This window comes from Haliotis rufescens, unplaced genomic scaffold, assembly GCF_023055435.1.
Source record: "Haliotis rufescens isolate VD_foot unplaced genomic scaffold, xgHalRufe1.0.p SCAF_23, whole genome shotgun sequence".
In the NCBI taxonomy this organism is placed as follows: domain Eukaryota; kingdom Metazoa; phylum Mollusca; class Gastropoda; order Lepetellida; family Haliotidae; genus Haliotis; species Haliotis rufescens.
This window is the reverse complement of record NW_025963924.1, coordinates 5306875-5334428: the sequence shown is the minus strand read 5'-3', so window position 1 is coordinate 5334428 and position 27554 is coordinate 5306875. Positions and strand designations below refer to the sequence as shown.

At 42.8% G+C, this 27554-nt stretch overlaps 4 protein-coding genes across 5 annotated transcripts; all 4 read right to left on the bottom strand.

Moving 5' to 3' along the window:
- Positions 1 to 4917: 4917 nt before the first annotated feature.
- LOC124146595 lies at positions 4918 to 14137 on the bottom strand. 2 transcript variants are annotated; one of them, XM_048401695.1, is made up of 10 exons: positions 13778 to 14134; positions 13293 to 13420; positions 13014 to 13146; positions 12773 to 12890; positions 12402 to 12638; positions 11946 to 12061; positions 11621 to 11651; positions 5624 to 5927; positions 5377 to 5475; positions 4918 to 5140 (listed from the first exon to the last, which is right to left on the bottom strand). In XM_048401695.1, exons 1-10 carry the CDS (start codon positions 13828 to 13830, stop codon positions 5010 to 5012), a joined length of 1350 nt encoding a protein of 449 aa, XP_048257652.1. In that variant the 5' UTR covers positions 13831 to 14134; the 3' UTR covers positions 4918 to 5009. The 2 variants fall into 2 exon arrangements, with proteins under 2 accessions (XP_048257652.1, XP_048257651.1); XM_048401694.1 differs by lacking the exons at positions 4918 to 5140; positions 5377 to 5475; positions 5624 to 5927 and adding exons at positions 10599 to 10821; positions 11058 to 11156 and having other exon boundaries at positions 11305 to 11651; positions 13778 to 14137.
- Positions 6090 to 8414, bottom strand: LOC125383475. The gene is made up of 6 exons (XM_048401698.1): positions 8003 to 8414; positions 7517 to 7644; positions 7238 to 7370; positions 6997 to 7114; positions 6626 to 6862; positions 6090 to 6285 (listed from the first exon to the last, which is right to left on the bottom strand). Exons 1-6 carry the CDS (start codon positions 8053 to 8055, stop codon positions 6115 to 6117), a joined length of 840 nt encoding a protein of 279 aa, XP_048257655.1. The 5' UTR covers positions 8056 to 8414; the 3' UTR covers positions 6090 to 6114.
- Positions 14138 to 16334: 2197 nt separating the features above from the next.
- On the bottom strand, positions 16335 to 19856 carry LOC125383474. The gene is made up of 9 exons (XM_048401693.1): positions 19500 to 19856; positions 19015 to 19142; positions 18736 to 18868; positions 18495 to 18612; positions 18124 to 18360; positions 17668 to 17783; positions 17041 to 17387; positions 16794 to 16892; positions 16335 to 16557 (listed from the first exon to the last, which is right to left on the bottom strand). Exons 1-9 carry the CDS (start codon positions 19550 to 19552, stop codon positions 16427 to 16429), a joined length of 1362 nt encoding a protein of 453 aa, XP_048257650.1. The 5' UTR covers positions 19553 to 19856; the 3' UTR covers positions 16335 to 16426.
- Positions 19857 to 22037: 2181 nt separating this feature from the next.
- LOC124116988 lies at positions 22038 to 25695 on the bottom strand. The gene is made up of 9 exons (XM_048401696.1): positions 25166 to 25695; positions 24681 to 24808; positions 24402 to 24534; positions 24162 to 24279; positions 23791 to 24027; positions 23335 to 23450; positions 22744 to 23078; positions 22497 to 22595; positions 22038 to 22260 (listed from the first exon to the last, which is right to left on the bottom strand). Exons 1-9 carry the CDS (start codon positions 25216 to 25218, stop codon positions 22130 to 22132), a joined length of 1350 nt encoding a protein of 449 aa, XP_048257653.1. The 5' UTR covers positions 25219 to 25695; the 3' UTR covers positions 22038 to 22129.
- Positions 25696 to 27554: the final 1859 nt, after the last annotated feature.

Genomic DNA, 27554 nt, shown 5'->3' with positions numbered 1-27554 from the left:
CACAGAACACACGATCCTTTCAAAATGGACAACTTGACTCCCATTCTCTGTCAGTATCCGGGGGTAATAATGGGGACGGGGTCTTTGTATACCTGGTACTTATCACGATGTCACCATGATATATGACTTTGTGGGTACCTGTTCATATCTAGGCCACTCCCTGAATTTGACAGTAGCCATTTTTTCTTTAAGTGTTTTTTGTCACATGACCACTAAATTGAGCAGAAAATCTAGTATTTTAACAATAAAGGCTGCTTTTTTATTTACTTGCTGAAGAAGGGGTATATCCCTAGTTCAGAAGTGAAGTATTGAATGCAAACCAGTTTGGGGACTGTTCTAAACATAATCTCGAGCAGTGTTTTCGTCACTATTTTACTTTCATTGTAAAGTAAGCCTCATGTTTTCTCACCATGTTTGAGTAGTGCTGTCAGAATTGTAGTCTTCATCTTAGGAGATTATTCTCCACATCCTTGCAATGTGTATGTATTTATATACGTATGGTACACTATATGTTATAATCACCCCGCCACATCCGAGTTTCCAGGAGTGACGGCTTCTAGCAATCAATACTACCGGTACTCAACATTTGCTAAGGACTGAAATAGTCGTATTTCGTCAAAGGTGTTGTCCTGAGCAAATGTTGAGTGGTATAATTGCATGATTATTTTGAACTAGGTGAAACTGAGTGAAAGAAATTTGAAAAGTACATAAGGAGAAGATATCTATGTGTTAACATACTGAAACGACACTTGAAGCTTTGAAACGAAATGGGTGTCTTACTGGAGGTAGGCCCTGAACATATTGAAATTTTTTTATTTAGTGTGTGATAAACGGTGGATGACCAAGCATTCCGTGGTAACACAATATCATTCCAATCCAGTTCATTTGTGACTCGTAAGGAAAGTGTCATCATGTCCCCCTCACAGAGTGTACAAACATCCCTTTCATAAAACCTTCTGTAAGAATTTACACATATGCTATTCACTAGAACACACTGATCATGAGTTCTACTCAAGGGTGAGATTATTAGACATATATGTTTACCAGCATATTGCGACTTATTATTATTTTGAGAAATATCACTTGAATTAACAATATTTAGTTTGTTTTGTTTAAACCAGTGACCTGTGAAAATCCGGGTTAGAATTGGTCTTCTGTAACCAATGCTAAGAGGATACTAATGGGATCGGGTGGTCAGACTCGCTTGATGCATGTCATCGTATCCCAATTGTGTGGATCGATGCTCATAATGTCAATCACTTGATTGTCTGGTCGAGACTCAATTATTTACAGACCGCTGTCATATTGAATATATTAAGTGAAAGAAAACCGGCGCATGTAACTTGTCAATCTCTCTTTCTATTAACAATGAAAGGTGTATCATCAGAAATAATGCGAGGTGTGCCAGTTATCAATAAAACTTAGTACACCAGTTACCTAAATTTCAAGTTGTGGATGATATTGGTTATAAGTATAATTCAGAGAGATAAACTGGGTTATTTTTTCCTCATGTGAAACAAGCCTTATGATCTTTTAAAAGGCTAATTATATGTTTCAGTTCTAGCCATATTCTCTGTAATGTATGCAATATTATGACTAGATCCTGTATATGCTAAACTAGATGCTGAAACTTAAGATATTTAAAAAAACTACTGTGATGTTTTTCATATTTATTTTGTTTTTTAAATGTTTGATTTTTTATGATTTTTAGATTAGTGTTTAGTTTAGCAGGTTCAATAGCTGTGACATGCATGCAGCAGGACTGCATATGGCATGAACAATTTGTCCACCTCTGTGTGCATTATGAAGGAACTGAGCTGAATTTCTTTAATATTAGGTGTATCCTGTTTGTATCTGTGTGGTACAAACTTTCTGTACCATGTGTTTGTTGCACAAGTGTAGTGTTTTTACAACCTGTCACACCTATTCATATATTTTGCTGCTGTTTCAGACAATGGCATGTCTTTTGATGATAGTTTCTGCCTTGTGTCTTGGTCACACCATCTTCCTGAGGCAAGTGTGTTAAGTTGTTAACTGACTGTAAAAGTCCAGTTTCCACCCTTGCTGAACTAGGCTGGTATTATGGAGTTACATTTTGGCTGCACTAACGAGTCTATACATAGTCCAATCAAAATCGCGCACCGAAATCGAAATCCGGTTCGTAAAGTGTCATGCATAGTTCGGTCGACTGCAGGATTTGCAAAGCATGTGCACCGCTAGCTCGTTGTCAACAAATATTTTCTATATCTTTTCATGTTTTGATCAAGGTGCTCACGTAATTTGATGCACTTCGCGATGTAAGACTCGTTTGATCACAATATAGATCTTGATTATCGATCTGATCATCTTGACTGGGCGCCACCGTTTTGTTTGAAGCAAATGTTAGTGATACGATAGGTTGAATCTGATTGGTCAATAGGAGAGGCATAGAAAGGACATTACTCGTAATAGCCACTGGTGGCGCTACGATCGAGCCCAGGAATTCCAGCCTAGTTCGGCAAGGGTGGAAACTGGACTTTTAAAGTCAGTTAACTCTCTTGCCTCGGGAAGATGTGGTCACACATGCTTTGTGATGTTTCTTATTAAAGTTGTACAAGTCTCTATGCAGTGTAAAATATACACTGCAGTCATTCACACCATGCATAATGAAAACGGGTTAATTTCTGAACAATTCCTTGATGTCTACAACATGTACAACAAACTATATAATAATAGCAGAAAAGATATTTCATATATATTACGAAAAAGAAGTTAATGACCACCCGAATTGCATGGTCCTTAACTTCTTTTGAGTAGTATATGTGATCTCTCCGAGCTGTTGGCTACAAAGGATGTAAGTGTAGAGAGTGCTCTCACAAAGAAATATTTCTGATTATCTTAAGGACATGAAATGCACGAAATGAAATATTTACGTTTATATGCAAGTGCCAAGAACGAGAGCTGTTATCAATAAAATAGCGTTGTTGCAGGCTAGTCAGGTCTGTGGAGTGGGACGTCCTATCAAGGATGTCTGCAGGTTTTGTGTTCAATGTGTCGTGAATCAGGAGTGCTTCGACATATTTTCAGTACATCTATCACTAAGATAAAGTAGTACAGTCGAGAATCTTATATGAGTCACATCATCAGTGATGTGGTGTTACAAATTAGACAAAAAGTCTCAATTGACGAGTGGTCATGTTTTGCTTAGTGAAAAAGAGAATGTTAGTAGCGAAATCAGACGTTTCTGCATTGTAACATCGTTTTCGATGCCATAGCACTGTAAGACGTCATCAATGGAACAAAGTTTCATGTTAGAAATTGTGGAAATAAATGTGAAAGTATTTATCCACTTGCTCCAAAAATTGGGCACTTGCCTTCAGATATTTTATGTCTAAGAAAGATTAATATACTATTAATGATACTTTAATGCAAACTATTAAAACAGTGAACGATTTCCCTATATGCCTTCAAAGTGTAGTGAACCGGTGAAGATGTGGGTTAGAAAAGGTCTTCGGCAACCCAAGCTTGCCATAAAAAGAGTCAATACTTGTTGTAAGAGGCGTTGATGCATCTCTTCATATCCCAATTGCGCAGATTGATGCTCATGATGTCAGTCACAGGATTGTCTGGTCCAGACTCCATTATTTACAGACTGCTGTCATATTGCTGGAATATTGCTGAGTGCGGTGTTAAACAACAAACAAAATCATAGTATAGTACGTATTTGGAACGGTAAATGATAATCATGCTTTGCTCAATAGAATGCACACGAGCCCCCTTCCTTTTTTATTTGGAAAAATTGTTATTTTTAACATTTATTTAATTTAATTTACCAGATATAAATAAAAATAATTACATGCACTGAACGGAGATCAGCAGACATCCTTAAATCGTCCAAGTGATTTGCCTGTTGGGGCTACTCTGGTTGTATTTGATATAACAAACTAAGTCAATTTCAGATGCCACATGATCAGTATACAGGGTATTATGTGTCCGTACTGCTCTGATAGATACGATGGACCCAGTTGCTACCATAGGATCGATTCGAGTCCAATATCGCGTAGATCAATAGAACCACAATCAAGTCACTCTAATGAGCGAGAGACACACTGTCCCATGTTAGAGATGTAGCTGTGGTAGTGAATGGGTATCTGGTGTTTGTCAGTGTACAGTTGGGATATTGTACCCTTGATAATCGATGACACAGTGCCAAGTGTTTGTATTAAGGCCTTCCCAGCATTGTTGTAACTGTGATGTAAGACCATGTGATTTTTCACACCAGGTTTCTCTTATGTCACCCCTTGTGAATGGTTACATCTGTGTAACAACTGTTTATACTTAAATACAGATATTTCTGCAATACTTGATAAGAACTTCGGTCAAACAGAATCAAAATCTGTATTTGATGTGGAATTTTGTTTGAATCTATAAGAACTTGACTTTTTTTTTCACTTTGATGGTGGGGAGATTTGTTGGCCATGATACTCATCGTTTAAATCATTCATTCCACATATCATGTTTTACAGTCTGCTGGTACAGACTAATGGATCACAAATAAACATTTACTAAATTGTCTTTTGTTTGTTCATGAAATCCAGTCTTAGTCTTGGAAGTTAAAAATGTGGCTGCATTGATGCCAAAGATGTTCCCAGTCTGTTTATGCAGAAGGAATATGAAGTGAGGTGAAATGGGGTTTAACATCTCATTGTATACCTGTCAGTAAACTGTGTTTAAGTATGTTTAAATATGGCATTATATCTCAACCAGCGAGCACCACTAAACCACCATTTATCCAGACTAGTACAGACACACTCTGAGAATCTGTTTCTCTCAATGGTACTGTTCCTGCTCAGCAGCCTGCCTCTCCAGTCCTGATGTTGCATCCTCGTCTTTGTCAGACCCAAGGAAGGAACAAAATAACGAAGCCGACAAAATGTGTACACAGTTATCAATATGTATTTACATGAAAACATTTTTACAATATATACAGTCAAGATGGATTATGGTTTAAAGCAGAGGAAACAAATAGTCTATGTCTCCAGAATCACGTGGTCAGCAGGGTAGAAGCCATACTGTTTGTTACGGCCGACAAGCCCAGTCCGGCACCACCCAAAGGACATGCCCCTCACATCCATTGGGAACTTTTGCTTGATGCGCATGCCTGCAAGAAACAAAAGTAACACCATAACCCAAGAGAACCACACAAGTATAAAAAAATACAAATATCATCCACATTTTTCCAGTAATCATTCGCTCTACTTCTGCTCACAAAGAGTAGGACCACTTAGGCTTAACCTCACACATGCAGCATTCATGCAAGGTCATCCATGTGCAACTATGGGCGCTCCTACATCCGACCCATGAGTGTTGCAGGCACTGCTGGGTGGGAACACTCACCTAGATTCAGCTGGAGGTGCTCAGGGTGGGTGGGCTTGAAGGGGCGGACAACTCGCACATAAACGTCCTCCATGTATTTAATGTCGTCCTCCACTGCAGCTGAAGAAAGACACGGGCATTTGATGAAGGTCTACATCTTCCAAAACATCCTATTAATTCAACTCTACCACATTGTTTGCACAAGCCACAGTTTCGGGCAACACAAAGCATTATCACAGAGAGGGATATAACGTAAGGCTCTATTTACCAGCAACAGTCTCATTGTTATTGATGTCACCGTCGTCACCATTCTTGGTCCTAGACTTAGAGATCCAGCATCTGCGCCTGTGAACTGGCTGGCCAATGGCTGACATGACTTCTTGTGCCAGGCAGTTCTCCTCAGTCAGGCCTTTCTTCAGATCTCGTCTAATGACCACATCAGATGCTCGGATAAACGAGGTTGGAATTTTCTCCAAGAAGCCAAATTTCTGATGCCAACCCTGAACATCCGGGAAGATATATTTCCGTGAGGTCACATCACAGGTGGCATTGACAATGTCATCGACAGCTATGTCGTCCTATCATTTTTCAAACAAAACAGAGGATAGCTAACAAAGCTATGCAAAGGGAATACAGCTGACCTTAAGAATAGCTTAAAATATAATCAGAAAGCATAGAACTGCGTATAACACACTGATGCGACGATTGCAGCTCTCTTATAAACGAGAGAGAGAGAGAGAGAGAGAGAGAGAGAGAGCATCAGAACTTCAGAACAATACACCGTGACACAGTTAAGCCAATGCTACTGCTGTACCTGTCAGCGTTGTCAGACGAGCACGTCTTGACAACAAAGTCTCTGAGACTGGAGACCAAGGACTCCAACTGACTCTTCTGCAGGGCACATGCTTCTTGACATGCATGGTCAGAGGTCTGGGTGGGCGGAGAGAGGGGACAAACAAAACAGGGAATTGATAGAGAAATGACAGAAGGAAAAACAAAAAGTAACAGGAGAATGACAGAAACATGCACGAAAACAGATGAGGGCAAGATATCGAAAGACAGACATGAACAAGAGCGGATATTTGTGTTTTGCATGTCATTGTGTAGTTTTGGGTTTGTTTGTGTCGGTAAGGGGAAGAGTTAACTTAAAAAGAGAAAGAAGGTTAATCAAGATTAAGATAAAGAGTTCTAACACAGAGGAACCAAACACAAGAATGGGTAGGAATGGCAGGAGACACAGAAGTAAGCTCCCCTATTTTCAAATGCACACCTTTCTCAGCTTGTTCACAAGCTCACTCTCCTCCTTCAATAGCCGTTCGTAATGGATTCTGTGGGTCCTCTTCTTCTGGTCGTATTTAAACAGCTTGGACTCCAGAGTCCGAACTTTCTTCTCTACCATGCTGGGCCGGGATCTCTTACACTTCACTCCCACCTTCTCCAGCTCAGCCTTCAACTCGCTTATTCTCCGTTCATAATTGTGAGAGGCAGTCATGGCCATTATTCCGTTCTGCCAAGAAGGAGAAAACATCCAACTTGTTGTATTCTACTTTGATGAACATACGATTATGTGTATGGCATTGAGAATACAAAACAAATTATGATTAACGCTTCATCCTGAAGGCAGTCGCCACAACAACTCACCTCCTTCACGTCCTGGAGATGTTTGAGGCACACCCTGTGTCTCTCAGTCAGGGACAGAAGTTCCCGGCTCAGGTCCTTGTGCTCAGATGACACGCCTCTCCTGTTAGTAGACGTCAGTCTGAAAACATAACCACCAACAACCATGAATACCCTACTGTCCATTTTATAAATCATTCACTCAAAACGAGACAGTCAGAAGTCACACGGGAGTACCATCGACAGATGCAATAAGTTTTCTCACTTTTTTAGAGATCGGATGGATCCGTTCTGGCCGGTAAGATCACGTGACACGGTGAGAATATGGTTAGCCTCCTGTTCGGACGATTTCAGGTAGCAGTCCAGAAGATGACGAATCTCATAACTCTCGGAACATGCTAAAAACCAAAAACGCAAAAGTATTAGCCAAAACGCGATGCAGACATTCAACAAAGTCGATAACAGACCAAAATGATAGCTAAAAGCAACAATACAGGAACTTTAAAGTCAAAGGGTTAATCTAAATAAGTAATCGCATGCTTACCGTCTTGACTGACAGTGTCAAGCTTGCCTTTACAATCTTCACACCAGCTGAGCAGCCTCTCGGCGTACGAATGATTGATGTCGATCCGGGAAGTGATTAGTTCAAACCAGAAACGAGAAGGGTTGATGCTGTAAACAGACAGTAACAACTCTTTGTAAACTGGCAAAAGACAGGGGAAATTTAGCCTAAAGTAGCGCGAATTGTGGTCCTCAGGATTGGCATGTTTTGGGGCGAAAATGTATTATATGACCTCGTGCCACACTATGATATTGTCGGCGATTTCCAATATACTTAATACTGTCTGAAAACGGGAACGGCATGGGGCAATTTTGTTTGAGGGATCGCTGATATTGGCATATGCACTTCGGTATACCCTTTGAAATCAGGGTCCAAAATGGCGACCTAGCAACGAGAACGTCCGTTACATTTAATTTGGAGATTCCATCACGCTACGTGCAATATAAGAATATAAAAAAATCTACTTACAGTTCCCCCTCGTTCTGAAGATGATGGAAATCTGGAAGGTGAATCTCATTCATGCTTGTAAAAAAAGGAAAAAGACAATTTTGGCAGAGCTATCAGACTTGACCAAATGTAAATCTGGTTGCTACGCAAGCAATGGCGGCGTTGCCATTATGACGTCACAGAGGCGATTCCGTCACATCTCGGTAAAGTCCGTCATTGCAGGCTGAGCTCGACTAGCGTAAATTTTGTCGTCTGGTAGAATGTGGGGAATTAACGAAGATAGATCAATATCCCGACTGCGAGCTGGGTGGCGTGCATGAGTGAGTAGGGTTTTACACCGCTTTTAGCAATATTCCAGCAATATCACGGCGGGGGACACCAGGAATTGGCTTCACACATTGTACTCCTGTCGAGAATCGAACCCGGGTCTTCAGCGTGACGAGCGAAGGCTTTAACCACTAGGCTATCCCACTACCCATGAGATACTGCATGAGATACTCAGAGTAGCATTCTTGATGGTTGCCCATTTTTTCAGTCAAATTTCATGTGTGCAAGTATCTGGACCCCCCCCCCCCCCCCCCCCCCCCCCCCCCACCAAGTTCACGTATTTGTTAGTACTGTACGATATTGTCGATGACATTGTGTTATATACACATGTACCATTAAAAGGATTATGTCCTCAAATATATGACAAAATTACAACCATGGGTAGATATCCCGTCTGCGAGAAGGGGTCGGGAGATACTAAAAGTCTCAATTCTTTATGGTTGCCGACTATATCAGTCAATTTTCAAGTGTCTGAAACCTATATGTTCAGCTATTTATAACTGATGTACGATTTTGTCGATGATGTCGTGCTATACATCATTAAAAAGATTATATCCTCAAGTATATGACAAAATTACAACCATAGATAGATATCCCGTCTGCGAGGAGGGGGGCGGGAGATACTAAAAGTCGCAATTCTTGCAAGATGGTTGCCGATTTTGCGTGTTAAATTTTATGGTGGAAGTTTTTGACCCTTGGTGTTCCGCGATCTGTAAGTCCTGTAGGGCTTGTCAGCGATATCCGGTCATATATCATTAAAAACACTACATCTTGTAGGATGTGGAAAAATTAAGATGAAAACTAAACATCCATTCTCTGAGGAGGGACGCGGGATATACTAAAAGCCGCAATTCTTTACAGTTGCCGACTTTTAGTCCAATTTCATGGTGGAAGTATGACCTTTAATGTTCCGCGATTTTATAAGTCATGTAAGATATTTTCAGTGATATCCCGTCATATATCAATAAATGCGCTATACCTTGCAGTATGTGAAAAAATTAAGCTGAAAACCAAACATCCATTCTGTAAGGAGGGACACGGGAGATACTAAAAGCCGCAAATGTTGATTGTTTCCGAATGTAGCCGATCCTGCATACATTTGTGCAACGCTTGGTAATACTCTCGGAACTCTTTACAGAATTGAATAAGATATCAAAATAACAGCAACAGCGTCTAAGTAATTAGGTAAACTATATGTGAATACCCAAATATCCTTTCTGTGAGAGAGGCGGGACATATTAAAAGTCCCATTTCAAGATGGTTTTGGATTTGCAATTTCGACACAGTAATGTTTTCTCGATTGTTCTTTATTACAATAATTCGTCATCCTTATTGAATCAGAAACCAATGTAAAGACGACACGTTCTGATTTAATATCTCTATAGGCATGTCCAGGATCGACGTGGCCGGCGAGCCTCGTACCGTCTGCTACTGAAATAGTCCCTTGATCGAGGAAGATGTGCCCCATCACTGCTCTTCTGAACTACTGCGTCTGTCCCTCCCTGCACTCAGGGGTGACGCAAGTGGACCCAGCTACCCCCAGCTACAGCCCACCTCCCCACCTTCACTGTTGAGGGGAACAACTTAAAAGGTACATCAACCCACCCGACCTGCTCGACTCGGCCTAATGCTGTCCACCCGACCCCCACGGCCACGTGCATTTTACGACCGCTTCCCTGTGTTTTCACCTATGACCCCCAAGATCAAATGAAGTAGAACACTGGCCTCAGACCACAATTATTTTCCTTCTTTGCTATCTACAATGACATAACAGCCCACCCTAATTAATATCGGTTGTGGGCTGTTCTCCTGTTGCATGCTGACCGACCTGTCACTTGTCACTTATAACGCAACGTATCGGCCTGGCTACTCCAGTCAAATTTGGCAGTAACCACTGTCAACAATGTTCACCGGATATTTCGAGCCGAAACACACATAGTGGTTTTCAACTTGGGGTCAAGTCATGGGAAGCTGGAATCAATACCTTGCAAAGGCTGTGGCTAACGAAAGATTTGCGACAAACAACAATGTCTAATCTTACATTTAAGCTATCCCAAGTCACACTAAAAACATTGGCACGGACTGATCAGCCCATTTAAACAAGGCACTATATTATCTTAATTTCCTTCCGGTTCATGGTAAACCTCAGTGGGGTGGGAGGTAACTGTGCTCTGAGGCCCACTCATCATCCAAGATGGATATTCTCAGCCTGCCTCTACAGTTCTGATGTTGCCTCCTCGTCTATGTCAGACCCAAGGAAGGAACAAAATAACGAAGCCGACAAAATGTGTACACAGTTATCAATATGTATTTACATGAAAACATTTTTACAATATATACAGTCAAGATGGATTATGGTTTAAAGCAGAGGAAACAAATAGTCTATGTCTCCAGAATCACGTGGTCAGCAGGGTAGAAGCCATAGTGTTTGTTACGGCCGACAAGCCCACCCCGGCACCACCCAAAGGACATGCCCCTCACATCCATTGGGAACTTTTGCTTGATGCGCATGCCTGCAAGAAACAAAAGTAACACCATAACCCAAGAGAACCACACACATATACAAAAATACAAATATCATCAACATTTTTCCAGTAATCATTCGCTCTACTTCTGCTCACAAAGAGTAGGACCACTTAGGCTTAACCTCACACATGCAGCATCCATGCAAGGTCATCCATGTGCAACTATGGGCGCTCCTACATCCGACCCATGGGTGTTGCAGGCACTGCTGGGTGGGAACACTCACCTAGATTCAGCTGGAGGTGCTCAGGGTGGGTGGGCTTGAAGGGGCGGACAACTCGCACATAAACGTCCTCCATGTATTTAATGTCGTCCTCCACTGCAGCTGAAGAAAGACACGGGCATTTGATGAAGGTCTACATCTTCCAATACATCCTATTAATTGAACTCTACCACATTGTTTGCACAAGCCACAGTTTCGGGCAACACAAAGCATTATCACAGAGAGGGATATAACGTAAGGCTCTATTTACCACGGGAGGTGCCAGCAACAGTCTCGTTGTTATTGATGTCACCGTCGTCACCATTCTTGGTCCTAGACTTCGAGATCCAGCATCTGCGCCTGTGAACTGGCTGGCCCATGGCTGACATGACTTCTTGTGCCAGGCAGTTCTCCTCAGTCAGGCCTTTCTTCAGATCTCGTCTAATGACCACATCAGATGCTCGGATAAACGAGGTTGGAATTTTCTCCAAGAAGCCAAATTTCTGATGCCAACCCTGAACATCCGGGAAGACATATTTCCGTGAGGTCACATCACAGGTGGCATTGACAATGTCATCGACAGCTATGTCATCTATAGCTGACTTTAGGAAGTTGGTCCTGCAGCAACAGAAAATCCTATCATTTTTCAAACAAAACAGAGGATAGCTAACAAAGCTATGCAAAGGGAATACAGCTGACCTTAAGATTAACTTAAAATATAATCAGAAAGGATAAAACTGCGTATAACACACTGATGCGACGATTGTAGCTCTCTTATAAACGAGAGAGAAAGAGAGAGAGAGAGAGAGAGAGAGAGAGAGAGAGAGAGAGAGAGAGAGAGAGAGAGAGAGAGGGCATCAGAACTTCAGAACAATACACCGTGACACAGTTAAGCCAATGCTACTGCTGTACCTGTCAGCGTTGTCAGACGAGCACGTCTTGACAACAAAGTCTCTGAGACTGGAGACCAAGGACTCCAACTGACTCTTCTGCAGGGCACATGCTTCTTGACATGCATGGTCAGAGGTCTGGGTGGGCGGAGAGAGGGGACAAACAAAACAGGGAATTGATAGAGAAATGACAGAAGGAAAAACAAAAAGTAACAGGAGAATGACAGAAACATGCACGAAAACAGATGAGGGCAAGATATCGAAAGACAGACATGAACAAGAGCGGATATTTGTGTTTTGCATGTCATTGTGTAGTTTTGGGTTTGTTTGTGTCGGTAAGGGGAAGAGTTAACTTAAATAGAGAAAGAAGGTTAATCAAGATTAAGATAAAGAGTTCTAACACAGAGGAACCAAACACAAGAATGGGTAGGAATGGCAGGAGACACAGAAGTAAGCTCCCCTATTTTCAAATGCACACCTTTCTCAGCTTGTTCACAAGCTCACTCTCCTCCTTCAATAGCCGTTCGTAATGGATTCTGTGGGTCCTCTTCTTCTGGTCGTATTTAAACAGCTTGGACTCCAGAGTCCGAACTTTCTTCTCTACCATGCTGGGCCGGGATCTCTTAGACTTCTCCCCCACCTTCTCCAGCTCAGCCTTCAACTCGCTTATTCTCCGTTCATAATTGTGAGAGGCAGTCATGGCCATTATTCCGTTCTGCCAAGAAGGAGAAAACATCCAACTTGTTGTATTTTACTTTGATGAACATACGATTATGTGTATGGCATTGAGAATACAAAACAAATTATGATTAACGCTTCATCCTGAAGGCAGTCGCCACAACAACTCACCTCCTTCACGTCCTGGAGATGTTTGAGGCACACCCTGTGTCTCTCAGTCAGGGACAGAAGTTCCCGGCTCAGGTCCTTGTGCTCAGATGACACGCCTCTCCTGTTAGTAGACGTCAGTCTGAAAACATAACCACCAACAACCATGAATACCTTACTGTCCATTTTATAAATCATTCACTCAAAACGAGACAGTCAGAAGTCACACGGGAGTACCATCGACAGATGCAATAAGTTTTCTCACTTTTTTAGAGATCGGATGGATCCGTTCTGGCCGGTAAGATCACGTGACACGGTGAGAATATGGTTAGCCTCCTGTTCGGACGATTTCAGGTAGCAGTCCAGAAGATGACGAATCTCATAACTCTCGGAACATGCTAAAAACCAAAAACGCAAAAGTATTAGCCAAAACGCGATGCAGACATTCAACAAAGTCGATAATAGACCAAAATGATAGCTAAAAGCAACATTACAGGAACTTTAAAGTCAAAGGGTTAATCGAAATAAGTAATCGCATGCTTACCGTCTTGACTGACAGTGTCAAGCTTGCCTTTACAATCTTCACACCAGCTGAGCAGCCTCTCGGCGTACGAATGATTGATGTCGATCCGGGAAGTGATTAGTTCAAACCAGAAACGAGAAGGGTTGATGCTGTAAACAGACAGTAACAACTCTTTGTAAACTGGCAAAAGACAGGGGAAATTTAGCCTAAAGTAGCGCGAATTGTGGTCCTCAGGATTGGCATTTTTTGGGGCGAAAATGTATTATATGACCTCGTGCCACACTATGATATTGTCGGCGATTTCCAATATACTTAATACTGTCTGAAAACGGGAACGGCATGGGGCAATTTTGTTTGAGGGATCGCTGAAATTGGCATATGCACTTCGGTATACCCTTTGAAATCAGGGTCCAAAATGGCGACCTAGCAACGAGAACGTCCGTTACATTTAATTTGGAGATTCCATCACGCTACGTACAATATAAGAATTAAAAAAATCTACTTACAGTTCCCCCTCGTTCTGAAGATGATGGAAATCTGGAAGGTGAATCTCATTCATGCTTGTAAAAAAAGGAAAAAGACAATTTTGGCAGAGCTATCAGACTTGACCAAATGTAAATCTGGTTGCTACGCAAGCAATGGCGGCGTTGCCATTATGACGTCACAGAGGCGATTCCGTCACATCTCGGTAAAGTCCGTCATCGCAGGCTGAGCTCGACTAGCGTAAATTTTGTCGTCTGGTAGAATGTGGGGAATTTACGAAGATAGATCAATATCCCGACTGCGAGCTGGCTGGTGTACATGAGTGAGTGAGTGAGTAGGGTTTTACGCCGCTTTTAGCAGTATTCCCGCAATATCACGGCGGGGAACACCAGAAATTGGCCTCACACATTGTACCCATGTCGAGAATCGAACCCGGGTCTTCAGCGTGACGAGCGAAGGCTTTAACCACTAAGCTATCCCACTACCCCTGAGATACTGCATGAGATACTCAGAGTAGCATTCTTGATGGTTGCCCATTTTTTCAGTCAAATTTCATGTGTGCAAGTATCTGGACCCCCCCCCCCCCCCCCCCCCCCCCCCCCCCAAGTTCACGTATTTGTTAGTACTGTACGATATTGTCGATGACATTATGACAAAATTACAATCATGGGTAGATATCCCGTCTGCGAGAAGGGGTCGGGAGATACTAAAAGTCTCAATTCTTTATGGTTGCCGACTATATCAGTCAATTTTCAAGTGTCTGAAACCTATATGTTCAGCTATTTATAACTGATGTACGATTTTGTCGATGATGTCGTGCTATATATCATTAAAAAGATTATATCCTCAAGTATATGACAAAATTACAACCATAGATAGATATCCCGTCTGCGAGGAGGGGGGCGGGAGATACTAAAAGTCGCAATTCTTGCAAGATGGTTGCCGATTTTGCGTGTTAAATTTTATGGTGGAAGTTTTTGACCCTTGGTGTTCCGCGATCTGTAAGTCCTGTAGGGCTTGTCAGCGATATCCGGTCATATATCATTAAAAACACTACATCTTGTAGGATGTGGAAAAATTAAGATAAAAACTAAACATCCATTCTCTGAGGAGGGACGCGGGATATACTAAAAGCCGCAATTCTTTACAGTTGCCGACTTTTAGTCCAATTTCATGGTGGAAGTATGACCTTTAATGTTCCGCGATTTTATAAGTCATGTAAGATATTTTCAGTGATATCCCGTCATATATCAATAAATGCGCTATACCTTGCAGTATGTGAAAAAATTAAGCTGAAAACCAAACATCCATTCTGTAAGGAGGGACACGGGAGATACTAAAAGCCGCAAATGTTGATTGTTTCCGAATGTAGCCGATCCTGCATACATTTGTGCAACGCTTGGTAATACTCTCGGAACTCTTTACAGAATTGAAAAAGATATCAAAATAGCAGCAACAGCGTCTAAGTAATTAGGTAAACTATATGTGAATACCCAAATATCCTTTCTGTGAGAGAGGCGGGACATATTAAAAGTCCCATTTCAAGATGGTTTTGGATTTGCAATTTCGACACAGTAATGTTTTCTCGATTGTTCTTTATTACAATAATTCGTCATCCTTATTGAATCAGAAACCAATGTAAAGACGACACGTTCTGATTTAATATCTCTATAGGCATGTCCAGGATCGACGTGGCCGGCGAGCCTCGTACCGTCTGCTACTGAAATAGTCCCTTGATCGAGGAAGATGTGCCCCATCACTGCTCTTCTGAACTACTGCGTCTGTCCCTCCCTGCACTCAGGGGTGACGCAAGTGGACCCAGCTACCCCCAGCTACAGCCCACCTCCCCACCTTCACTGTTGAGGGGAACAACTTAAAAGGTACATCAACCCACCCGACCTGCTCGACTCGGCCTAATGCTGTCCACCCGACCCCCACGGCCACGTGCATTTTACGACCGCTTCCCTGTGTTTTCACCTATGACCCCCAAGATCAAATGAAGTAGAACACTGGCCTCAGACCACAATTATTTTCCTTCTTTGCTATCTACAATGACATAACAGCCCACCCTAATTAATATCGGTTGTGGGCTGTTCTCCTGTTGCATGCTGACCGACCTGTCACTTGTCACTTATAACGCAACGTATCGGCCTGGCTACTCCAGTCAAATTTGGCAGTAACAACTGTCAACAATGTTCACCGGATATTTCGAGCCGAAACACACATAGTGGTTTTCAACTTGGGGTCAAGTCATGGGAAGCTGGAATCAATACCCTTGCAAAGGCTGTGGCTAACGAAAGATTTGCGACAAACAACAATGTCTAATCTTACATTTAAGCTATCCCAAGTCACACTAAAAACATTGGCACGGACTGATCAGCCCATTTAAACAAGGCACTATATTATCTTAATTTCCTTCCGGTTCATGGTAAACCTCAGTGGGGTGGGAGGTAACTGTGCTCTGAGGCCCACTCATCATCCAAGATGGATATTCTCAGCCTGCCTCTACAGTTCTGATGTTGCCTCCTCGTCTATGTCAGACCCAAGGAAGGAACAAAATAACGAAGCCGACAAAATGTGTACACAGTTATCAATATGTATTTACATGAAAACATTTTTACAATATATACAGTCAAGATGGATTATGGTTTAAAGCAGAGGAAACAAATAGTCTATGTCTCCAGAATCACGTGGTCAGCAGGGTAGAAGCCATACTGTTTGTTACGGCCGACAAGCCCACCCCGGCACCACCCAAAGGACATGCCCCTCACATCCATTGGGAACTTTTGCTTGATGCGCATGCCTGCAAGAAACAAAAGTAACACCATAACCCAAGAGAACCACACACATATACAAAAATACAAATATCATCAACATTTTTCCAGTAATCATTCGCTCTACTTCTGCTCACAAAGAGTAGGACCACTTAGGCTTAACCTCACACATGCAGCATCCATGCAAGGTCATCCATGTGCAACTATGGGCGCTCCTACATCCGACCCATGAGTGTTGCAGGCACTGCTGGGTGGGAACACTCACCTAGATTCAGCTGGAGGTGCTCAGGGTGGGTGGGCTTGAAGGGGCGGACAACTCGCACATAAACGTCCTCCATGTATTTAATGTCGTCCTCCACTGCAGCTGAAGAAAGACACGGGCATTTGATGAAGGTCTACATCTTCCAATACATCCTATTAATTGAACTCTACCACATTGTTTGCACAAGCCACAGTTTCGGGCAACACAAAGCATTATCACAGAGAGGGATATAACGTAAGGCTCTATTTACCACGGGAGGTGCCAGCAACAGTCTCGTTGTTATTGATGTCACCGTCGTCACCATTCTTGGTCCTAGACTTCGAGATCCAGCATCTGCGCCTGTGAACTGGCTGGCCCATGGCTGACATGACTTCTTGTGCCAGGCAGTTCTCCTCAGTCAGGCCTTTCTTCAGATCTCGTCTAATGACCACATCAGATGCTCGGATAAACGAGGTTGGAATTTTCTCCAAGAAGCCAAATTTCTGATGCCAACCCTGAACATCCGGGAAGACATATTTCCGTGAGGTCACATCACAGGTGGCATTGACAATGTCATCGACAGCTATGTCATCTATAGCTGACTTTAGGAAGTTGGTCCTGCAGCAACAGAAAATCCTATCATTTTTCAAACAAAACAGAGGATAGCTAACAAAGCTATGCAAAGGGAATACAGCTGACCTTAAGATTAACTTAAAATATAATCAGAAAGGATAAAACTGCGTATAACACACTGATGCGACGATTGTAGCTCTCTTATAAACGAGAGAGAAAGAGAGAGAGAGATAGAGAGAGAGAGAGAGAGAGAGAGAGAGAGAGAGGGCATCAGAACTTCAGAACAATACACCGTGACACAGTTAAGCTAATGCTACTGCTGTACCTGTCAGCGTTGTCAGACGAGCACGTCTTGACAACAAAGTCTCTGAGACTGGAGACCAAGGACTCCAACTGACTCTTCTGCAGGGCACATGCTTCTTGACATGCATGGTCAGAGGTCTGGGTGGGCGGAGAGAGGGGACAAACAAAACAGGGAATTGATAGAGAAATGACAGAAGGAAAAACAAAAAGTAACAGGAGAATGACAGAAACATGCACGAAAACAGATGAGGGCAAGATATCGAAAGACAGACATGAACAAGAGCGGATATTTGTGTTTTGCATGTCATTGTGTAGTTTTGGGTTTGTTTGTGTCGGTAAGGGGAAGAGTTAACTTAAATAGAGAAAGAAGGTTAATCAAGATTAAGATAAAGAGTTCTAACACAGAGGAACCAAACACAAGAATGGGTAGGAATGGCAGGAGACACAGAAGTAAGCTCCCCTATTTTCAAATGCACACCTTTCTCAGCTTGTTCACAAGCTCACTCTCCTCCTTCAATAGCCGTTCGTAATGGATTCTGTGGGTCCTCTTCTTCTGGTCGTATTTAAACAGCTTGGACTCCAGAGTCCGAACTTTCTTCTCTACCATGCTGGGCCGGGATCTCTTAGACTTCTCCCCCACCTTCTCCAGCTCAGCCTTCAACTCGCTTATTCTCCGTTCATAATTGTGAGAGGCAGTCATGGCCATTATTCCGTTCTGCCAAGAAGGAGAAAACATCCAACTTGTTGTATTCTACTTTGATGAACATACGATTATGTGTATGGCATTGAGAATACAAAACAAATTATGATTAACGCTTCATCCTGAAGGCAGTCGCCACAACAACTTACCTCCTTCACGTCCTGGAGATGTTTGAGGCACACCCTGTGTCTCTCAGTCAGGGACAGAAGTTCCCGGCTCAGGTCCTTGTGCTCAGATGACACGCCTCTCCTGTTAGTAGACGTCAGTCTGAAAACATAACCACCAACAACCATGAATACCTTACTGTCCATTTTATAAATCATTCACTCAAAACGAGACAGTCAGAAGTCACACGGGAGTACCATCGACAGATGCAATAAGTTTTCTCACTTTTTTAGAGATCGGATGGATCCGTTCTGGCCGGTAAGATCACGTGACACGGTGAGAATATGGTTAGCCTCCTGTTCGGACGATTTCAGGTAGCAGTCCAGAAGATGACGAATCTCATAACTCTCGGAACATGCTAAAAACCAAAAACGCAAAAGTATTAGCCAAAACGCGATGCAGACATTCAACAAAGTCGATAATAGACCAAAATGATAGCTAAAAGCAACATTACAGGAACTTTAAAGTCAAAGGGTTAATCTAAATAAGTAATCGCATGCTTACCGTCTTGACTGACAGTGTCAAGCTTGCCTTTACAATCTTCACACCAGCTGAGCAGCCTCTCGGCGTACGAATGATTGATGTCGATCCGGGAAGTGATTAGTTCAAACCAGAAACGAGAAGGGTTGATGCTGTAAACAGACAGTAACAACTCTTTGTAAACTGGCAAAAGACAGGGGAAATTTAGCCTAAAGTAGCGCGAATTGTGGTCCTCAGGATTGGCATGTTTTGGGGCGAAAATGTATTATATGACCTCGTGCCACACTATGATATTGTCGGCGATTTCCAATATACTTAATACTGTCTGAAAACGGGAACGGCATGGGGCAATTTTGTTTGAGGGATCGCTGAAATTGGCATATGCACTTCGGTATACCCTTTGAAATCAGGGTCCAAAATGGCGACCTAGCAACGAGAACGTCCGTTACATTTAATTTGGAGATTCCATCACGCTACGTACAATATAAGAATTAAAAAAATCTACTTACAGTTCCCCCTCGTTCTGAAGATGATGGAAATCTGGAAGGTGAATCTCATTCATGCTTGTAAAAAAAGGAAAAAGACAATTTTGGCAGAGCTATCAGACTTGACCAAATGTAAATCTGGTTGCTACGCAAGCAATGGCGGCGTTGCCATTATGACGTCACAGAGGCGATTCCGTCACATCTCGGTAAAGTCCGTCATCGCAGGCTGAGCTCGACTAGCGTAAATTTTGTCGTCTGGTAGAATGTGGGGAATTTACGAAGATAGATCAATATCCCGACTGCGAGCTGGCTGGTGTACATGAGTGAGTGAGTGAGTAGGGTTTTACGCCGCTTTTAGCAGTATTCCCGCAATATCACGGCGGGGAACACCAGAAATTGGCCTCACACATTGTACCCATGTCGAGAATCGAACCCGGGTCTTCAGCGTGACGAGCGAAGGCTTTAACCACTAAGCTATCCCACTACCCCTGAGATACTGCATGAGATACTCAGAGTAGCATTCTTGATGGTTGCCCATTTTTTCAGTCAAATTTCATGTGTGCAAGTATCTGGACCCCCCCCCCCCAAGTTCACGTATTTGTTAGTACTGTACGATATTGTCGATGACATTATGACAAAATTACAATCATGGGTAGATATCCCGTCTGCGAGAAGGGGTCGGTAGATACTAAAAGTCTCAATTCTTTATGGTTGCCGACTATATCAGTCAATTTTCAAGTGTCTGAAACCTATATGTTCAGCTATTTATAACTGATGTACGATTTTGTCGATGATGTCGTGCTATATATCATTAAAAAGATTATATCCTCAAGTATATGACAAAATTACAACCATAGATAGATATCCCGTCTGCGAGGAGGGGGGCGGGAGATACTAAAAGTCGCAATTCTTGCAAGATGGTTGCCGATTTTGCGTGTTAAATTTTATGGTGGAAGTTTTTGACCCTTGGTGTTCCGCGATCTGTAAGTCCTGTAGGGCTTGTCAGCGATATCCGGTCATATATCATTAAAAACACTACATCTTGTAGGATGTGGAAAAATTAAGATGAAAACTAAACATCCATTCTCTGAGGAGGGACGCGGGATATACTAAAAGCCGCAATTCTTTACAGTTGCCGACTTTTAGTCCAATTTCATGGCTGAAGTATGACATTTAATGTTCCGCGATTTTATAAGTCATGTAAGATATTTTCAGTGATATCCCGTCATATATCAATAAATGCGCTATACCTTGCAGTATGTGAAAAAATTAAGCTGAAAACCAAACATCCATTCTGTAAGGAGGGACACGGGAGATACTAAAAGCCGCAAATGTTGATTGTTTCCGAATGTAGCCGATCCTGCATACATTTGTGCAACGCTTGGTAATACTCTCGGAACTCTTTACAGAATTGAAAAAGATATCAAAATAACAGCAACAGCGTCTAAGTAATTAGGTAAACTATATGTGAATACCCAAATATCCTTTCTGTGAGAGAGGCGGGACATATTAAAAGTCCCATTTCAAGATGGTTTTGGATTTGCAATTTCGACACAGTAATGTTTTCTCGATTGTTCTTTATTACAATAATTCGTCATCCTTATTGAATCAGAAACCAATGTAAAGACGACACGTTCTGATTTAATATCTCTATAGGCATGTCCAGGATCGACGTGGCCGGCGAGCCTCGTACCGTCTGCTACTGAAATAGTCCCTTGATCGAGGAAGATGTGCCCCATCACTGCTCTTCTGAACTACTGCGTCTGTCCCTCCCTGCACTCAGGGGTGACGCAAGTGGACCCAGCTACCCCCCGCTACAGCCCACCTCCCCACCTTCACTGTTGAGGGGAACAACTTAAAAGGTACATCAACCCACCCGACCTGCTCGACTCGGCCTAATGCTGTCCACCCGACCCCCACGGCCACGTGCATTTTACGACCGCTTCCCTGTGTTTTCACCTATGACCCCCAAGATCAAATGAAGTAGAACACTGGCCTCAGACCACAATTATTTTCCTTCTTTGCTATCTACAATGACATAACAGCCCACCCTAATTAATATCGGTTGTGGGCTGTTCTCCTGTTGCATGCTGACCGACCTGTCACTTGTCACTTATAACGCAACGTATCGGCCTGGCTACTCCAGTCAAATTTGGCAGTAACAACTGTCAACAATGTTCACCGGATATTTCGAGCCGAAACACACATAGTGGTTTTCAACTTGGGGTCAAGTCATGGGAAGCTGGAATCAATACCCTTGCAAAGGCTGTGGCTAACGAAAGATTTGCGACAAACAACAATGTCTAATCTTACATTTAAGCTATCCCAAGTCACACTAAAAACATTGGCACGGACTGATCAGCCCATTTAAACAAGGCACTATATTATCTTAATTTCCTTCCGGTTCATGGTAAACCTCAGTGGGGTGGGAGGTAACTGTGCTCTGAGGCCCACTCATCATCCAAGATGGATATTCTCAGCCTGCCTCTACAGTTCTGATGTTGCCTCCTCGTCTATGTCAGACCCAAGGAAGGAACAAAAAAACGAAGCCGACAAAATGTGTACACAGTTATCAATATGTATTTACATGAAAACATTTTTACAATATATACAGTCAAGATGGATTATGGTTTAAAGCAGAGGAAACAAATAGTCTATTTCTCCAGAATCACGTGGTCAGCAGGGTAGAAGCCATACTGTTTGTTACGGCCGACAAGCCCACCCCGGCACCACCCAAAGGACATGCCCCTCACATCCATTGGGAACTTTTGCTTGATGCGCATGCCTGCAAGAAACAAAAGTAACACCATAACCCAAGAGAACCACACAAGTATAAAAAAATACAAATATCATCCACATTTTTCCAGTAATCATTCGCTCTACTTCTGCTCACAAAGAGTAGGACCACTTAGGCTTAACCTCACACATGCAGCATCCATGCAAGGTCATCCATGTGCAACTATGGGCGCTCCTACATCCGACCCATGAGTGTTGCAGGCACTGCTGGGTGGGAACACTCACCTAGATTCAGCTGGAGGTGCTCAGGGTGGGTGGGCTTGAAGGGGCGGACAACTCGCACATAAACGTCCTCCATGTATTTAATGTCGTCCTCCACTGCAGCTGAAGAAAGACACGGGCATTTGATGAAGGTCTACATCTTCCAATACATCCTATTAATTCAACTCTACCACATTGTTTGCACAAGCCACAGTTTCGGGCAACACAAAGCATTATCACATAGAGGGATATAACGTAAGGCTCTATTTACCAGCAACAGTCTCATTGTTATTGATGTCACCGTCGTCACCATTCTTGGTCCTAGACTTAGAGATCCAGCATCTGCGCCTGTGAACTGGCTGGCCCATGGCTGACATGACTTCTTGTGCCAGGCAGTTCTCCTCAGTCAGGCCTTTCTTCAGATCTCGTCTAATGACCACATCAGATGCTCGGATAAACGAGGTTGGAATTTTCTCCAAGAAGCCAAATTTCTGATGCCAACCCTGAACATCCGGGAAGATATATTTCCGTGAGGTCACATCACAGGTGGCATTGACAATGTCATCGACAGCTATGTCATCTATAGCTGACTTTAGGAAGTTGGTCCTGCAGCAACAGAAAATCCTATCATTTTTCAAACAAAACAGAGGATAGCTAACAAAGCTATGCAAAGGGAATACAGCTGACCTTAAGATTAACTTAAAATATAATCAGAAAGGATAAAACTGCGTATAACACACTGATGCAACGATTGTAGCTCTCTTATAAACGAGAGAGAGAGAGAGAGAGAGAGAGTGAGAGAGAGCATCATAACTTCAGAACAATACACCGTGACACAGTTAAGCCAATGCTACTGCTGTACCTGTCAGCGTTGTCAGACGAGCACGTCTTGACAACAAAGTCTCTGAGACTGGAGACCAAGGACTCCAACTGACTCTTCTGCAGGGCACATGCTTCTTGACATGCATGGTCAGAGGTCTGGGTGGGCGGAGAGAGGGGACAAACAAAACAGGGAATTGATAGAGAAATGACGGAAGGAAAAACAAAAAGTAACAGGAGAATGACAGAAACATGCACGAAAACAGATGAGGGCAAGATATCGAAAGACAGACATGAACAAGAGCGGATATTTGTGTTTTGCATGTCATTGTGTAGTTTTGGGTTTGTTTGTGTCGGTAAGGGGAAGAGTTAACTTAAATAGAGAAAGAAGGTTAATCAAGATTAAGATAAAGAGTTCTAACACAGAGGAACCAAACACAAGAATGGGTAGGAATGGCAGGAGACACAGAAGTAAGCTCCCCTATTTTCAAATGCACACCTTTCTCAGCTTGTTCACAAGCTCACTCTCCTCTTTCAATAGCTGCTCGTAATGGATTCTGTGGGTCCTCTTCTTCTGGTCGTATTTAAACAGCTTAGAGTGCAGAGTGCGAACCTTCTTCTCTACCATGCTGGGCCGGGATCTCTTAGACTTCTCCCCCACCTTCTCCAGCTCAGCCTTCAACTCGCTTATTCTCCGTTCATAATTGTGAGAGGCAGTCATGGCCATTATTCCGTTCTGCCAAGAAGGAGAAAACATCCAACTTGTTGTATTCTACTTTGATGAACATACGATTATGTGTATGGCATTGAGAATACAAAACATATTATGATTAACGCTTCATCCTGAAGGCAGTCACCACAATAACTTACCTCCTTCACGTCCTGGAGATGTTTGAGGCACACCATGTGTCTCTCAGTCAGGGACAGAAGTTCCCGGCTAAGGTCCTTGTGCTCAGATGACACGCCTCTCCTGTTAGTAGACGTCAGTCTGAAAACATAACCACCAACAACATGAATACCCTACTGTCCATTTTATAAATCATTCACTCAAAACGAGACAGTCAGAAGTCACACAGGAGTACCATCGACAGATGCAATAAGTTTTCTCACTTTTTTAGAGATCGGATGGATCCGTTCTGGCCGGTAAGATCACGAGACACGGTGAGAATATGGTTAGCCTCCTGTTCGGACGATTTCAGGTAGCAGTCCAGAAGATGACGAATCTCATAACTCTCGGAACATGCTAAAAACCAAAAACGCAAAAGTATTAGCCAAAACGCGATGCAGACATTCAACAAAGTCGATAACAGACCAAAATGATAGCTAAAAGCAACATTACAGGAACTTTAAAGTCAAAGGGTTAATCTAAATAAGTAATCGCATGCTTACCGTCTTGACTGACAGTGTCAAGCTTGCCTTTACAATCTTCACACCAGCTGAGCAGCCTCTCGGCGTACGAATGATTGATGTCGATCCGGGAAGTGATTAGTTCAAACCAGAAACGAGAAGGGTTGATGCTGTAAACAGACAGTAACAACTCTTTGTAAACTGGCAAAAGACAGGGGAAATTTAGCCTAAAGTAGCGCGAATTGTGGTCCTCAGGATTGGCATGTTTTGGGGCGAAAATGTATTATATGACCTCGTGCCACACTATGATATTGTCGGCGATTTCCAATATACTTAATACTGTCTGAAAACGGGAACGGCATGGGGCAATTTTGTTTGAGGGATCGCTGAAATTGGCATATGCACTTCGGTATACCCTTTGAAATCAGGGTCCAAAATGGCGACCTAGCAACGAGAACGTCCGTTACATTTAATTTGGAGATTCCATCACGCTACGTGCAATATAAGAATTAAAAAAATCTACTTACAGTTCCCCCTCGTTCTGAAGATGATGGAAATCTGGAAGGTGAATCTCATTCATGCTTGTAAAAAAAGGAAAAAGACAATTTTGGCAGAGCTATCAGACTTGACCAAGTGTAAATCTGGTTGCTACGCAAGCAATGGCGGCGTTGCCATTATGACGTCACAGAGGCGATTCCGTCACATCTCGGTAAAGTCCGTCATTGCAGGCTGAGCTCGACTAGCGTAAATTTTATCGTCTGGTAGAATGTGGGGAATTAACGAAGATAGATCAATATCCCGACTGCGAGCTGGGTGGCGTGCATGAGTGAGTAGGGTTTTACACCGCTTTTAGCAATATTCCAGCAATATCACGGCGGGGGACACCAGGAATTGGCTTCACACATTGTACTCCTGTCGAGAATCGAACCCGGGTCTTCAGCGTGACGAGCGAAGGCTTTAACCACTAGGCTATCCCACTACCCCTGAGATACTGCATGAGATACTCAGAGTAGCATTCTTGATGGTTGCCCATTTTTTCAGTCAAATTTCATGTGTGCAAGTATCTGGACCCCCCCCCCCCCCCCCCCCCAAGTTCACGTATTTGTTAGTACTGTACGATATTGTCGATGACATTGTGTTATATACACATGTACCATTAAAAGGATTATGTCCTCAAATATATGACAAAGTTACAATCATGGGTAGATATCCCGTCTGCGAGAAGGGGTCGGGAGATACTAAAAGTCTCAATTCTTTATGGTTGCCGACTATATCAGTCAATTTTCAAGTGTCTGAAACCTATATGTTCAGCTATTTTTAACTGATGTACGATTTTGTCGATGATGTCGTGCTATATATCATTAAAAAGATTATATCCTCAAGTATATGACAAAATTACAACCATAGATAGATATCCCGTCTGCGAGGAGGGGGGCGGGAGATACTAAAAGTCGCATCTTGCAAGATGGTTGCCGATTTTGCGTGTTAAATTTTATGGTGGAAGTTTTTGACCCTTGGTGTTCCGCGATCTGTAAGTCCTGTAGGGCTTGTCAGCGATATCCGGTCATATATCATTAAAAACACTACATCTTGTAGGATGTGGAAAAATTAAGATGAAAACTAAACATCCATTCTCTGAGGAGGGACGCGGGATATACTAAAAGCCGCAATTCTTTACAGTTGCCGACTTTTAGTCCAATTTCATGGCTGAAGTATGACATTTAATGTTCCGCGATTTTATAAGTCATGTAAGATATTTTCAGTGATATCCCGTCATATATCAATAAATGCGCTATACCTTGCAGTATGTGAAAAAATTAAGCTGAAAACCAAACATCCATTCTGTAAGGAGGGACACGGGAGATACTAAAAGCCGCAAATGTTGATTGTTTCCGAATGTAGCCGATCCTGCATACATTTGTGCAACGCTTGGTAATACTCTCGGAACTCTTTACAGAATTGAAAAAGATATCAAAATAACAGCAACAGCGTCTAAGTAATTAGGTAAACTATATGTGAATACCCAAATATCCTTTCTGTGAGAGAGGCGGGACATATTAAAAGTCCCATTTCAAGATGGTTTTGGATTTGCAATTTCGACACAGTAATGTTTTCTCGATTGTTCTTTATTACAATAATTCGTCATCCTTATTGAATCAGAAACCAATGTAAAGACGACACGTTCTGATTTAATATCTCTATAGGCATGTCCAGGATCGACGTGGCCGGCGAGCCTCGTACCGTCTGCTACTGAAATAGTCCCTTGATCGAGGAAGATGTGCCCCATCACTGCTCTTCTGAACTACTGCGTCTGTCCCTCCCTGCACTCAGGGGTGACGCAAGTGGACCCAGCTACCCCCCGCTACAGCCCACCTCCCCACCTTCACTGTTGAGGGGAACAACTTAAAAGGTACATCAACCCACCCGACCTGCTCGACTCGGCCTAATGCTGTCCACCCGACCCCCACGGCCACGTGCATTTTACGACCGCTTCCCTGTGTTTTCACCTATGACCCCCAAGATCAAATGAAGTAGAACACTGGCCTCAGACCACAATTATTTTCCTTCTTTGCTATCTACAATGACATAACAGCCCACCCTAATTAATATCGGTTGTGGGCTGTTCTCCTGTTGCATGCTGACCGACCTGTCACTTGTCACTTATAACGCAACGTATCGGCCTGGCTACTCCAGTCAAATTTGGCAGTAACAACTGTCAACAATGTTCACCGGATATTTCGAGCCGAAACACACATAGTGGTTTTCAACTTGGGGTCAAGTCATGGGAAGCTGGAATCAATACCCTTGCAAAGGCTGTGGCTAACGAAAGATTTGCGACAAACAACAATGTCTAATCTTACATTTAAGCTATCCCAAGTCACACTAAAAACATTGGCACGGACTGATCAGCCCATT